Source organism: Mus caroli, chromosome 19 (genome assembly GCF_900094665.2).
Source record: "Mus caroli chromosome 19, CAROLI_EIJ_v1.1, whole genome shotgun sequence".
NCBI classification, from domain to species: domain Eukaryota; kingdom Metazoa; phylum Chordata; class Mammalia; order Rodentia; family Muridae; genus Mus; species Mus caroli.
The window spans coordinates 29,149,587-29,164,065 of record NC_034588.1 but is presented as its reverse complement, the minus strand read 5'-3'; the positions used below and the strand labels follow the sequence as shown (position 1 = coordinate 29,164,065).

The 14,479-nt window shown below is 42.4% G+C and overlaps 1 protein-coding gene across 13 annotated transcripts in view; it reads left to right on the top strand.

Moving 5' to 3' along the window:
- Sgms1 (sphingomyelin synthase 1) overlaps positions 1-14,479 on the top strand; it is a 264,312-nt gene that overhangs the window by 219,693 nt on the left and 30,140 nt on the right. For 12 of the 13 annotated variants that reach the window (XM_029472300.1, XM_021151328.2, XM_029472304.1 and 9 more), the window contains one exon: positions 5,610-6,449. In XM_029472300.1, coding sequence (XP_029328160.1) covers positions 5,809-6,449 — 641 coding nt within the window. In that variant the 5' untranslated portion in view covers positions 5,610-5,808. Of the gene's footprint in view, positions 1-1,909; positions 2,055-5,609; positions 6,450-14,479 lie in introns of all 13 variants that reach the window. The other variant, XM_029472303.1, reaches the window with a different exon arrangement.

Genomic DNA, 14,479 nt, shown 5'->3' with positions numbered 1-14,479 from the left:
ACTGAATATTTATGGAAATACCCTTTCATGAAATGTCTGGGTTGGGGTAGACTCTGCTAGCATTGGGGTTCTCTTAAGTAAAGGGAACCATGGTTCATAGTACATGGCTGCATGACTGCTTTCTTGCCATTATATCCTTTAATTTTGTCAAACAAAAGTCACCTCCCCCTGGTACATTGAGGGCTGCTACATTTCAGGGTCGTTCAAGCATCCATGGGAGCAGAGAGTTCAAAAGAGAGACCATTAGATAAACTGCAGGACTGTAGGGCAGCCAAGAGAAAGAACACTCTACAGATAGTGTGAAATCTAAGCATTAAACGCTATTAAATAAACAAGATCAAGTGGAGACTGGAAGATGTCACCCAACGCAAAACTTCTCAGAGCCAAAGTCTTAGTAGGCTGGGTAGACCAGAAGCCAGAGATGTGCGTTTTCTAAAGCCAGCCATCCCTGAAGCTCCGCTAAGTAGGTCAGCGTACACTTAACTGAGTGCTTTCATAAGGGATGGTTTTATGTGTGAACCAAAGCTGGATTGTGGAATTGCGAACACCGCATGGAGTAGCGGTTGAAAAGAAAGACCAGTGTAAAGGTTATAACATCAAAAGGAATCCTTAAAGCCCCTGACTATAGAAATAAATATGTTGCTCCTTCAGCCTACATTGTTCCTCTAACCTTTCATACGTAATTTTATAAATTCTCCTTACATAAATTAACTCTTCAAGTGCCAAATAAGAAAATGTACAGCCTATTTGAGTTGCTTTGGAGAAAGCATTCAGCAGATTTCCAAATTGCGTCAATGGAGAATTAAAGATTTCATTCACTGAAGAGGTCAATTAGGTTATTGTTGACATTTATGGAATGTTCTAGTAGGTTTGGAAACCTTTATCTGAACTTGAGACTTTTGTAAAATGTCAGTTTGTTTCATAATAAAGTGATATGAATTATTGATTTGTATTTCATTTTCTAATTAACTCCTAATTCTACTCTTTTGGGGAAGATACTGTAAATGTTGAACTGTTGTACAGGTTTTTGAGACAAGGTCTTGCTATGTAGCCCCGGCTGGTCCCAGGCTCACCATCCTCCTGCTTCAGACTCCTGAGTTCTGGGATTGCTGTCATAATGCTTTTAAACCCCTGTGTCCTGCTTAATTCTGGTTGGTGGTAGGTTTTTGTTAACACCAACACTATTTCATTTCTAGACACTATTCCAGATGGCAAGTCTACATAATGGCTTCTTTTGAGGACGTATAAACAAATACTCCTAAATGATTTTGTAGTTTTGCCTGATTAAATCATCTGTATATTTCCAGAATGACTGCCTTAGCTTATTATTCTTCCTTGAAGATCTGGCTTTCATAATTAACTATAAATTCATTATATGGTGGTGTGGCATATCATTGAAAAGCTTTTATAGTATTAAAGAGAAAGGAACCATTTTAAGAATTTGAGCCCAAATATTGTATAATTATTTTTCACTTGGTTAAAACCAAATAGAAAGTCCTGCTGGGCTTCCGTCCTGTAGACAGCATGTGCTTAGGGTCTGCCTTTAATGAAGTAGAACACTGGCCATTGCTTAGCACTCTTTGGCCGCCATGCTCACGTCTGGGAGGCTGTTGACTGTCCGGCAGCGAGATTGCCCTGCACAGCTCCTGTGCTGTAGAGCCTCGTCTTCCCTTTGTATAGAATTCTAGACCAGTCACCTTCTGACTGGACTTCATCAATAAAAATTATAGATAAATGAGAGTTCTCTCAAATTATGTAATATTTGAAGAGGAAATGTTTATTTCATTTTTATTCTTCTGTTATTTCTTCCCTATCTTGTACAATAAATCCAGTAAGCTAGGCCATGTATTAGTTCAACCTGGCTTTTCTGGATGATGGTGGTTGTTACCCAAGCTGACCTGTCTTCTAGATCAAGCTGTAAAGATGTTTGCCTGTCTCCATTTGGAACTGCTTCACTGCATCTCTATCGAGTGAGCAAGGCCAGGAGAAAAATGAGTTTTTCGCTTCTGCATCTACAGCCTGGCCCTGGAGTCTCTGAACAAAGTTGTTAGCAGGTACCAAATGAAAAGCTAAACCTCTGTGTAGCAGGTCCCTTCCACAGAGGTTACCTTGCCAGATGCCTAACCTCAGCATCAGCTCCAGGAAAACAGCCGGAGTACTTGTTTTCAAGCTTCAAAGCTTGCTTAAGAGTAAAGGTTTATGTCCGCGTAAAGCTGAAAACTTATCTTTTGCCCTGCGTTAGAGAGATGGGACATCAGGACAGTGCTCCTGTAAGCATCTATGAAGTGTTACTGTGGCCGCGCTGGGCATTGGGAAAGAAGCTAGGACATTATTTAAAGAATAAGATGCTTAATGAAGAAATCCAAGGTTTTTATTCCTTTAATGTGGCTGGAGTCTCATAATGTGTGAAGGTGGGTGAGGTACTTATTAGGCTTTTTTGTTGTTGTTGTTTTAAGTCAAAATAGTCTAGGAACAGGTAAAGGACTTTGATAAGTCATCAGTGTTGACTGCCTGACATGTTAATTCTTTGAGCACCATCCAAGTGGCCTCCCCCACAAACACAAACAGTTAGATTCTGTTGTATGCTCGGATGGTATTGAGGAAGGAATTTGGGGGATGTAGAAAAGCAGAAGGCTTAGGGAAGACTCTTACGCATTGTCAAGATGAAGACAGGATTCAAGTCAGGGGAAGTACGGGGTATGTATTCAGGGGGGAGTGCTTTTGTGGTCCTCGCTAGCTATAGAATGGATGCTGGCCTGCCCTATAGCCTCCTTAGGAGAATTCCTGTGGCTATCAGAAACTTCTTGATGGATTTGACCTTGCAGAATTCTTGTTCTTCTATGTAGCCCATGTTTGATGTGTTTGCCATGCCAGAAAGATATTCATCTCTGTATCAGTGGTTCTCAACCTGTGCCTAGTCACCCTTTTGGGGTCAACCAACCCTTTTACAGGGGTTGCCTAAGACCATCTGCATATCAGGTATTTATATTACATTTCATAACAGGAGCAGAATTACAGTTATGAAGTAGCACTGAAAATAATTTATGGTTGGGGTCACTACAACATGAAGAACTGTATTAAAGTATTGCAGTGTTAGGAAGGCTAAGAACCTCTGATCAACATTAAGTTGTCTCCTATAATTTGATTTGTTTCTGTTTTGAAGCTTGTCATCACTTAGTAAGAGATGGTTTGTCTACGTCTCAACAGAGAGAAGTAATGAAATCTTAATCTTGGTGTAGTCTGTGGTCCTGAGGGTTTCATATAACGGTACACTTCCTGTGGTGGCCAAGAAATGGGGTGGGATGAGGAATTTGGGGAAAGCCAGTATCCTTTTCCCTTAGGCCTAAACTTGAAATTAAGATTTTTTTTTTCTTTAGCATTGTCGTATAGATGTTAGGGGTATCCTAGATCTGCTGAGAAGTGTTTGAGGAGAAAGGCCTTGAGTCTCAGGCCTAGGAGACAGATCTTATGTCCCACCCAACCTATGTAAGGACTCAAGGTTGGTACACACACCTTCAGCACTCACGGCTGTTCTCACCACATATGGGGTTCCTTCCCAGTGGCTATGAGTGTGAAGAAAGTCACATTTTTCTTTCTTTCTCTCTGGAAAATGTTCATATTTTCATTGACTATTCAAGATACTTTAAAAGAGTTTTCAATATTAGTGACATTACTGGGTTAATTTCCCATTAAATAGTTTACCCAATGCTAGGGATATTTGTGAAGATATCAACCAGTTATTGATTGGGTAGCCTTTGAGCCCTGGGGACATGGAGTCTGCAGCTGGCTGCTGGAAGTGGCTGCCTTTGCAAGGTTCTTCTGGGTGCCCAGCTGCTTAAGGAGAGTGTGTCAGGAGAGGTATAACACACCCAGAACACTTGAGAGCACCTGGGCTGTGTCCTTAGGCTTGGTAGTACCATTGGTGCTATTAAAAATGGGAGGTTGGAAAAGTACATGCTGTCTTTCCTCATTCTAGAATCAAACTGGGGGTTCAGTGTGAGACTAGTTGGAGAGAAGGGCGGCAGGAGTGGGTCAACTTAAGGAAGTCAATGTGAGAAGCCCCTCTAAGCGCTTTCTCTGTTTGGGAACGCCTCAGAGATTGATCGTCCTAACATGTATATAATGGAAGCGGACAGCATGCACTGAGTGCACTTGGCTGAAGAGCCTTCTAAAGCCCAAGATACTTCACCAGACACTCTTCCACAAAGACATTCTTAGGGAAGCAATGTCACCAGTAACTTCCAGCTTCTAAACTTTTAGGTCAACGGAAAGGTTTCTTTGGTTAACACAACAATAATCACTTCAGAAAGAATCTAGCCAGTCGAGTTCATTATAGTGTGATAAACAGAGGCTGTTGAATACTTTGATTAATAATTTGAAAAGGTATCAGTAGGCTGTAAGTACCAACAAACCCCTCTGAAAGTCACCACTTAGAGAGCTCGGCTGCTTCATCTGCTTTCATATGTAGACTCAGTCATTGACAATAACCCTATGTAGGAAATACTTTGTGGTTACTGTACCCATTTTAAGCATGAGCAAGCCAAAGCCCAAACAATAGGGCAAGCAGGGGAGGTGCTGGGGCTAAAGCCATGTTTCATAGCTCTGTTGTTTTTATATATGAAGTTGAGTCTTCTGCTTTAAGCTTTCCTTACCTTTCTAAAATGATTGTTTAAAAAAAGAGTAGTATGCGGTTATTAAACAAATCAGTGGCAGAAGACTGGGGACCCACTCAGAATCTAGTATAACTTAGCTGCTTTGTCTTCCCACTTGTTTCCTGCAGTGCTGTGCGTTAGCCGAGGACTAAGGTTGTATTTGTTTTGTATTGTATGCACAGGTAGACCCTGCCTACTGTTGTTACACCACTGGTTAATTATTTTAATGAACATACACACTGGACTTACAGCCCCTCTCTACTCTCAGTTGTGGGCAAGTCCATTGACTTTTATAGAGCTCATCCTCCTTTATAAATAAAAGGTGGATCAAGTTCTCTTCTTTCAAATTATGGGGATCACTAGAAGTGTTGAGGGACTGAGGGTAGACAGATCAGCAGAGCCTTGGCCCTGGACTCTGCCTGTGTGTCAGCCCAGTCAGCCTAAGTAAGGTACTCTTTTCCATATTAGGGTTCATACGTGTTTGGAAAAAGTGACTTTTTGGCAAAAAAAAAAAAAAGTATGTAAAATGATTAGACCAGATGATTTTATGCTTAGCATTTCTGTGATTTTCTTCCATGATCTGTTAGTTGTCACATATTGTGCACATTTCAATATTCCTCACCAGAGAGATTAATGGATTAAACAGGTTTGCCACATTCCCTCACATTCTATGATGGAAGTATGTTAGATAAAAAGAGAATCAGTGGTGTCTGCTGTTCAGTGTCTAGAGCCCATTGAGTTATTCTTATTAAGTTCTCTCCTGGAGAGCCATCCACTGCTCTTAACTTCACACATTTTCAGATACAGTTTAATGATCTGTTACCTGAGGAAGACAGAAAACCAGGGAATGGGCAATGCTTGCCCTTCCACGTTCACTATCCACATTGAGCCTCTTTGCATTTTGAAGGAACTGATCTGGAAGTCTCATGGTCCTGACCTTTTCTTTTGCTCCCACAGAAGGAAGAATCCTGTTCAGAAATGAGGCGAACTAATGTTTGGACACCATTGCATGAAGTGTTTTAAAACTGCCCTGACCATCTTGCCAAATGAGTCTCTGCTCATGAGACCCAACAAGATGAACCAGCCAAGGAGGGATAGTGTCCTGCCCTGTATGAACAGTGACTGCTGACGTCTGAGAGCAAGCTGGGGGTACTGAATGTTGTCTGCCAGTACCATGAAGGAAGTGGTTTATTGGTCACCCAAGAAGGTGGCAGACTGGCTGCTGGAGAATGCTATGCCAGAATACTGTGAACCTTTGGAGCACTTCACAGGCCAGGACTTAATCAACCTAACCCAAGAGGATTTCAAAAAACCCCCACTGTGCCGAGTCTCCTCTGACAATGGGCAGCGACTCTTAGACATGATAGAGACCCTGAAGATGGAGCACCATATGGAAGCACACAAGAATGGCCACGCCAACGGACACCTCAGCATTGGCGTTGACATTCCCAACCCTGATGGCAGCTTCAGCATCAAGACTAAACCCAACGGAATGCCAAATGGGTTTAGGAAAGAGATGATCAAGATTCCCATGCCAGAACCGGAGCGCTCCCAGTATCCCATGGAGTGGGGCAAAACTTTTCTGGCCTTTCTTTATGCACTTTCCTGTTTTGTTCTCACTACAGTGATGATCTCGGTCGTCCATGAACGAGTACCTCCTAAGGAGGTGCAGCCTCCACTACCGGACACGTTTTTTGACCATTTTAACCGGGTGCAGTGGGCGTTTTCTATTTGCGAAATTAACGGCATGATCCTTGTAGGACTCTGGTTATTTCAGTGGCTGCTCTTAAAATACAAGTAAGTAGAGTAAACACTCTTGAGATCCAGCCATGAAGGGGTTTGACATAGGGATGCAGTTATTGGAAATGAAATTTACCAAGTGTTGAAATCAAAGCTTAGGAATTCCCTTTCCTTTCCTTTCTGAAGCCACACACCCATGGAACTAATTGAAGCTCCTACAGCTTTGAGAGGATGTTGTATTTGTTGCCTGTTTACTACAAGATTGCTCCAGAATTAAGACCATGAGCAATGCTAGTCTGTTTTCAAGCAGTAGGAAAGAAAACACTTAGACGTCTTCAGACGTCTGTTGAGTAACAGAGGGGGAAACACCTACCTAGTCTTGAATGGTGTTTACTCAGGTGAATTGTTGCCAACCTCCCACCCCTGTCAGACCTAGAACCTCATCACTAAGTATTCACAGTTTTTGACATGTTTTAGACAGATATTCTACAATGACTTTGGTTGGGAAAAACCTGGTTATCTCATTTAATTTAAGCAGGAAGCATGGTGCAGAATCTATTTGATTCCATCTTACAGGATGCATGGATAAGTACCTGTATTCAGTTTTAGTTGGTTCCAATGTGATTTTCACGTCCCAAGCTCTAAACACAACGGGGACCGCCCAAAGGGAGCTGTTTACTTAGGCACACCTCGTCCCTTCCTTTAATTAACTGCGATTGTTCATGCTGTCTGGTTGTCTTCTGAGAGTGGACCACCTTGTGGCATGCCTGGATGATGTTGGGAATTACAGTTTCTCCCTACCCATTGGATGTGGAAGCATCAGTAGGAGGGACCACTGGGCCCTGGCCACGGCCCAAGCTTACTGCTATTGTGCCTTGGGCAGTGTCACCAAATCCACAGAGTGAAAAAACGCTATCCCTGGGACTGAGGCACTCATCCCTGGAACTGCCACTCTCTGTGTCTGCTACTGATGATGGGGCCACTGAGTTTCTGAGTTTCTCTGTAGTAGACTGAGTTGCCTGAGCCCAAGTATGGCTGGCTATTAAAAGGAGTCATATTCCATTAAGAAAACAAAATGCAGGTGGAGTGTTCCTGTTGAACTTTTCTGAGTGGTTTCCTGGTGTTGGATAAACTCTCTCAGCTTATGAAGTCATGTGTCTTCAAGCAGAAAGAGTAGGCCCCTGCTGGCTTTGCCAGGGGACCATCCTCCCTCTGAGAAGTCACTGACATAGCAGCCATGTGTTTACTTGGATCTAGCTTGACAGTTTTATAAGTGAAGTAGAAGTTTGAATAGAATTGATGGGCTATGCTACCTTGGAGGTGTTGGAGAAAAAAAAAAGGAAAAAAAAAGTTCTGTTGTTGTTGTTGCTGCTTCTTCTTCTCTACTTTGGTTTTAAGAGAAGCTGGTTTGAGAGAGAGTGATGTTCAGAGTTCCTGACATGCATGCTGTTGTTGACTGACACATTTTAGTCCTGTTTCTCCCTTAGGAACATTTTAACCTTTCCCCTTTGCCCCAGTAAAGGCCCACTGAAAATATTTCCCACGCTGCTCAAATTATGCTTCCTAATTTTTTTCCCCTTAAAATTTGCTTTATTTTTGTGAGTTTACTTTCTGGTTTTTCCATCAAAATTTGTACACACAGGCAATTTTACTGCCCCAGATATAACTCGGTAAGTCAGACTGAGTCTTTCACAGAGTTGCCGTGTTTTATCATTTCAGTCTTGCTCTGAGGAAACGTTCAAATCACAGGAAGAGTTCATTTAAAGGTTTTCTTTCTCTAGCAGGGAAATTTTTCACAAAATTGAACTTTCTAACTCTAAACTCTTTAAACTTTCTAATTCGGTATTCTCCTGGTACTTATGGCCAACACAGCGATCATTTATTTATTTATTTATTCAAATTCTCCAGCAGCAGTAAACCAGCTGGGATGTGTTCTGCAAAGCTAATTCAGAGCAGGCCTGGGTCCTTGCTCTAGCTGTGGCTTTTCATTCGAGGTGACTTGGATGAACCCTTTCATCTCAGGAGCCTTATTCTTGTCCAGCAAACAGCAGCTTCCCAGTCAAGGCTTCTGCTGCCCTAGAAAACGTTTGAAACTGGCCCTGACTTTGCTGGGTAAGGCGCTGTGATGGAATTTGATTACTCGGGTAATTTTATGTATCCCGTTTAGGCCTCTGTAAGGCCCTCACTTCAGCTTTTTCCTTTGGAAGCAGATTGTCGCCCTAAGTGTCCCCAACCCTGACTGTGTCCTCTGTCCTCTCCCAGTACTGGTATGTTGCACTCCAGGCATGGGTGGGGAGGGGCAGGGCGGGGCACTGATAGTGTAGGAAGTATATGGGGAGGAGTATCTTCCCGGGCTCTTATCAGAAAGACGAAACCTTTGGTACTATTACATTGATACGACAACCCCACACCTACTCGTTTCTAGTTAATTGGCTATCGCTATGTGACACTTTTTTTCTCTGAACCATTTTGAAAACATGGAATGTTCTCCTTAACTTTCCTTGTGTTTGACTCCTATGAGTTTGGCCCCTCTCTCTGGAGTCCACCAGCCAGCCAATTTACCATGAACCATTTAACTCAGCCCCTCAGAATCAAAGCTGTTTGGCTGGTATTAAGTTCCCAATAAAGCCCAAATTCCCCCCAAATGATTCTGACTTTAAGAATCCTAGAGTCCTTTAAATGCCAGCCTGTTCCTTCTTCCTTTGGACTTTTCTATCTTTGGAGAAAAGACAAAGTTGTCAGGAATGATGTACTAATTGAAAAACGAGACCGCTGGTATTATGGCCGATATCCACCACCACCACCAAGCCCTTTAGAACCAGACTTTCAGGGCTCTGAATACCTTGATTCTGAGTTTGTGACATTCAGCTCTGTCTTATATTGTATACAGTTGTCCTTCACTGTGAAAGTAGGTTCTGAACTTTTTGGTTTTTAAAATTGTAAATAATGTTGTCTCCCCATTTAGAATTGGACTTTCAAGCCACTGACTAGGAAAAATTCCCGGGAAATCTCTGCCTTTGTGTCAGACTTCACTGCAAACCAGGTACCCCTTGTTTTAAGAAAGCACCATGACGAGCATTCTGAGCTTGCAGACTGTAGAGATGAGGCCTGGGACTCTGTGTATGGCTCTCCGCTAACATGGAGGCTCCTGCATGTTCCCTGCGGCTCCACTCTGTGAGGACATTGCCAACCCTTGACAGAGAAGGTGGCACTGTAGTGTTCAAGTCAGGTTTCCTTACTAGGCTGAGTGTGTAATCTGGGTGCCTCAGACTCTCCTCGACCAAAACCAGATCTGTGAGCTAAGTTTCCTAACGTGGTCTCCGTCTCCACCAGCGTCCCTCAGCCCCATCTCTAGAAACACAATACAAACTCATTTAGCATTGTCCAGATGACTTCTGTCAGTTCTGTTTGTAGGCATGTCTCTCTTTTCACTTCTAACTGGGGATCCACACTGTGGAATCAGATGAAGCTCAGGGCTCTCCACAATAGAGTTTAAGTCTGACCTTAATGCCGCTCCTCCAATTCTCTGTAAACACCTGAAGCTCACATCACTTTCCACTCTGTCAATTTTATATCTCTCTCCTTTTTAATTTTCTTAAAGGAGAAAAGGACACAATGTCCCTTACTCACTCTTGTATCCCAATGCCTGTGACAGAGCGTGGCACACGTAAACATAAACGTAAAATGTGTTCATTTTAACTCCATCCCTTCATTCAACTTGAAGTCAGTGAGCAACCTACTGTCTGCGAGCTGGGCTGGGCCCCGGGAGCACTGAGCAAGTAGAGAGCTCTAGTGAGGTGATGTGTCCGTGCAGAGTGAGGCAGGCAGGCACCAGCTGAGGCTATGACAACAGCCAGTGTAAGGGACCTAGGGAAGGGGAGTCAGCAGGAGGGCTCAGAGGGTTGGAAATAGGGCCAAAGTGATATTTTCAGACTGGTTAATTATGAAAGGCCACTGGTGAGAGAGGAGTTTAGTAGACACTTGAGTCAAATGAAAGACACTCCCAAGTAGGTATTTGGGGAAGAATGTTCTAGATGGGAACCATAGCAAGTGTCTGAGGCTGGGATTTATTTCTCTGACTCAATTAAGTATTTGTAATGGCCCAGTAAGCTGGGGAGAGTTGTGACGTAAGACTCTAGTGAATTATGGGCAGGGTCTCAAATGGAACCAGTAGAGTGTGTAAGCCACTGGTGTGTAATGCTATAAACACAACACTTTGGAAGAATTATGTAGGGTCAGCAAAATGAAACGATCAGGTAGGGCACTTACTACCAAGCCTAAACCTGGAGTTTGGATCTCAGAACCCATATGGTGGAAGGAGAGTAGTGAATCCCATGAGTTATCCTATGACCTACACACACATACATACGTACATACATACATACATACACACACACACAAATAATATGCTAACATTTTTTTTAATTATATGGCTACTTTGTAGCTAATAGGATAGAAAGAGTTAAGTCCAGAGAATTGTTTGAGACACCAGTTGCCATAGTGGAAAAAGCTGGTTTGTTACATTGTTTCTCATACAAAGCTTTGGATCTGCTCCTGAAACCCTGGTTTTTATATGTGACTTACAGAGGGAGGATTCCACTAACTCACAGATTCTCACAACTGTTGTTGGATAGATTTTCTTTGGAACACAGTCAAGTAGCTCATATCCTGTGCTGTGTTTTCTGCTATAGTTTGGGGGTCAGACCTTCCCCTCAGAAGAACGGGGTAGTCATTTGGGCGAGGGGCAGATTATCTAAGTGTGAATTGAATATACCTAGTAGCAACCCATTGGTAGTATAAATATTTGAAGAAAAAGGAAAAAGAGTGTTCGATTACAGGGTGGACTCAAAGGAGCTCAGTGGCAGAGGTGTTTGGTGATAAGGAAGAGATCATCATGACCTGCAGGGTCACAGTGGGATGAGTTGCTATGTGGAAATGATCATTGAATAAAAGCTATGAAAACTGATCCCAAAGGGAAGACTAAGAGACATGATTGGACAGACTCTGCCTATGTCCACTTGATATTTGCATTTAAAAGTGTCTCACACATGTGGTTCCCAGTGTCGCTCTTCTAGGCTGGGTTTTTAGTGTTTAGCAACAGTTTGCATTCTGTGACCAGAGATCTCTTTAGACAAAGTTAGTTTGGGGTTTTGGTTTTTTTTAGACTTGTGTTTTTATGTACATGTGTTTGCCTGCATGCATGTATTTGTGCCATGTGTGTACTTGGTGCCTGAGGGTATTGGATTCCCTTGAACTGGATTTGTTGGATGGTTCTGAGCTGCCACGTGGAAACTAGGAGCTGAAATCTAGGTTCTTTGCAAGACCAGAAGTATTCTTAACACTGGGCCTTTCTTCTCTTTCAATTTTAAAAATATGTGTGCGTGCGTGCGTGCGTGCGTGCGTGCGTGTGTGCGTGTGTGTGTGTGTGTGTGTGTGTGTGTGTGTGTAGTGTTTGTGTGTGTGTAGGGGGTTGGGGGAATGTAAGCAGTTGGAGCTGGTATCTGAGCCTAGCACCTCCCTCGTGTTAAAACACCTCTTCTACCACTGTGCTATACTACCTCACATTTCAATCTCCAACCAAAGTTGTGGTTTGGGGAATCTTGTCTATTTGGTAGATTTTTGCCACCATAAGACTATAACATTCCCCTTTCTTCTAATACTTGAGTTTAGTTTCTGAGAACAGGCTCTTTGGGGTGATGGCCACCAGTGTGTATCAGATGCTAATTTAATCGTATAGGTCTGTCCACTAACATTGCCTTTCATTTCTGGCTCACTTCCTTCAGTGCTTTTTTTCACATTAGCTGAGTATCAAAGTACTCATTCCTCTCCAGTCTCCATCGTAGTTTATGACCACAGATACTGTTAGCACAACATCTTGTCTTTGATGCTGATGACTAAGTAAATTCTTAAAGCACTTGATGTAGAATATTTGATGGAAATAGTTCTTTCCAGGTTTCTATTCATGCATTCACACATACACACACACACACACACACACAGCAGGTTATGTATTCCTTCCCTCAAAGAAACAGTCTTGTATGTTTACTATTATACACACAGAGAGACACACACAGTGTTTTCCAAGTTCCTCCATCAGCCATTTTCTAGGATCAGGTCACTTTACTTAGTCTTATACTATAATAGACCAGAAGGCTCTTCTTTAATTGGCCTTCCAACCTCCTTTTCTGGTTAGTTATTTACCAAGCATTATTGCAAAGGGTATAGGCAGGGGTCTCAGAAATCTCCTGGCTAGCAGAGTAACAGTCTACAAGAAGCAAGAAGCTAGTTTGCTTCAACCCAACTCACTAGTCATTGTTGGTTCAGCCTTCTGGGGTCTGACCCCTAGTAGTTTACTATAGGCACATTTAAGTACAGTACAATTTGATGAAGATGTATTCTGGTGCTAATTCATTCTGTTCCACATGCAAAACAAAGCATACATAAATCTCTTTGAGGAATGAATAAAAAAGTGAGCTAAATATAGATCAGATGTTAGTACACTGAAACTCCTTGTAAAGTCTATAATGATGGGTCCTACAGATTCACTGAGAAATAAGAGCTTATAATAAGGGTCTGGAGGAGGACCCAGCCACACAGATAGTGCCAGAGGTCAACAAGATATTAACCCTAGCCTCGTGGTTCTCAGCCTCGTGGGCAGATAGCAGCTTATGTATTCCTTCCCTCAAAGAAACAGTCTGTGTGTTTAACATTACAGTCCCCCTAGTGCTTGCCCATGAGTACAAAGACCTCCGTGCCTCCTACTGGTGTACTGGGGGTACAGCAGAGAAGTTCTGTAGACATGTATTCTAGGGGAGTCTTTCATTGATCTCATAGCAATGCCTCAGATGTTCAATCTCAGGAACCCAGACTCTTCCATGGGGCTGCAGTAGTTTTAGACACCTCTCCCGTTATTTGATTGGCTGGTAAGCCATCTTAGTTCCCTCTCAGTAAATAAGAGAAGAGCTCAGAATAGTCCTTTCTACTTCTTTTTTCATTTCTCTTCCCACGATGTATGTATAGCCAAAGCTATCTTTACTCAGTCTCTTTTATTCTGCAAATCTTCTTCCATGTAAAAAAAAATCTTTCCATTCAGTTCAGTTAAGGGGCAGATTCCAAAATAGCTGTTGTTTGAGTAACAAATTTTTACTTGCATTATATCACTGATTCAATAAGCCTTTTAAAATACATGGTGCTATTCTTTTCTCTCCATGAAGGTGACTGAGACTTAAGGTCTACTCAGTTGTCCTGCATCCCATAAGAATATATATTAGGAGTGAAGGCTCTTTGGTATAAGTCTTCTCCTGAACTTTCCCATTATACCACACACTCGCTGCAAATGTATTTTCTTAGCACATAAATAGAATGAAATGGATAAATAGAGTGAAAACAGATGAGCAGAGTGTTTTTATAATAACACAACGTGCTGTTTTCATCTGGAAGACATTTGAATGTGAGGCCAGGAAGTTCTTGCCAACCCTTATAGCTGTCATGTCATGTCTGTTCCCTGTACATTGTAGCAGATGTACTTAGTTGGGTCCTAGCTGCATGCTGTCTTGTATGTCAGAACAACCATTTTGGAACAAATGTCCCTAATTCTGTAGTCCTAATGTCCCACCAAAGTTTATTGTCCAGGTGTCGTAGTTAGGGGTTTATGGCTATGAGGAAACACCATGCCAACTCTTATGTAAGAAGATATTTAATTTGAGGCTGGCTTACATTTTCTGAGGTTTAGTTCATTATCGTCATGCAAGAAGCATGGTGGCATACAGGCAGACATGGTGCTGGAGAAGGAGCTAAGACTTCTACGTCTCAATTGGCAGGCAGAAGGAGACTATGTACTACCATCTCCACAGTGACACACTTCAACAAGGCCACACCTCCTAATAGTGCTACTCCTTATGGGCCAAGCATTCAAACACATGGGTATATGGGGCCATTTCTATTCAAACCACCACACTAGGCCAGTCCAACTTTGTTATCTGGCTTCCTGGTTTTTGACCAAGTTTGTGTGTTTCTTGTTGTTGTTGCTGTTGCTCCCTTTTGATTCTGACCCATCATCTCTCTAGACTCAGGACCTAGTTGTTTTC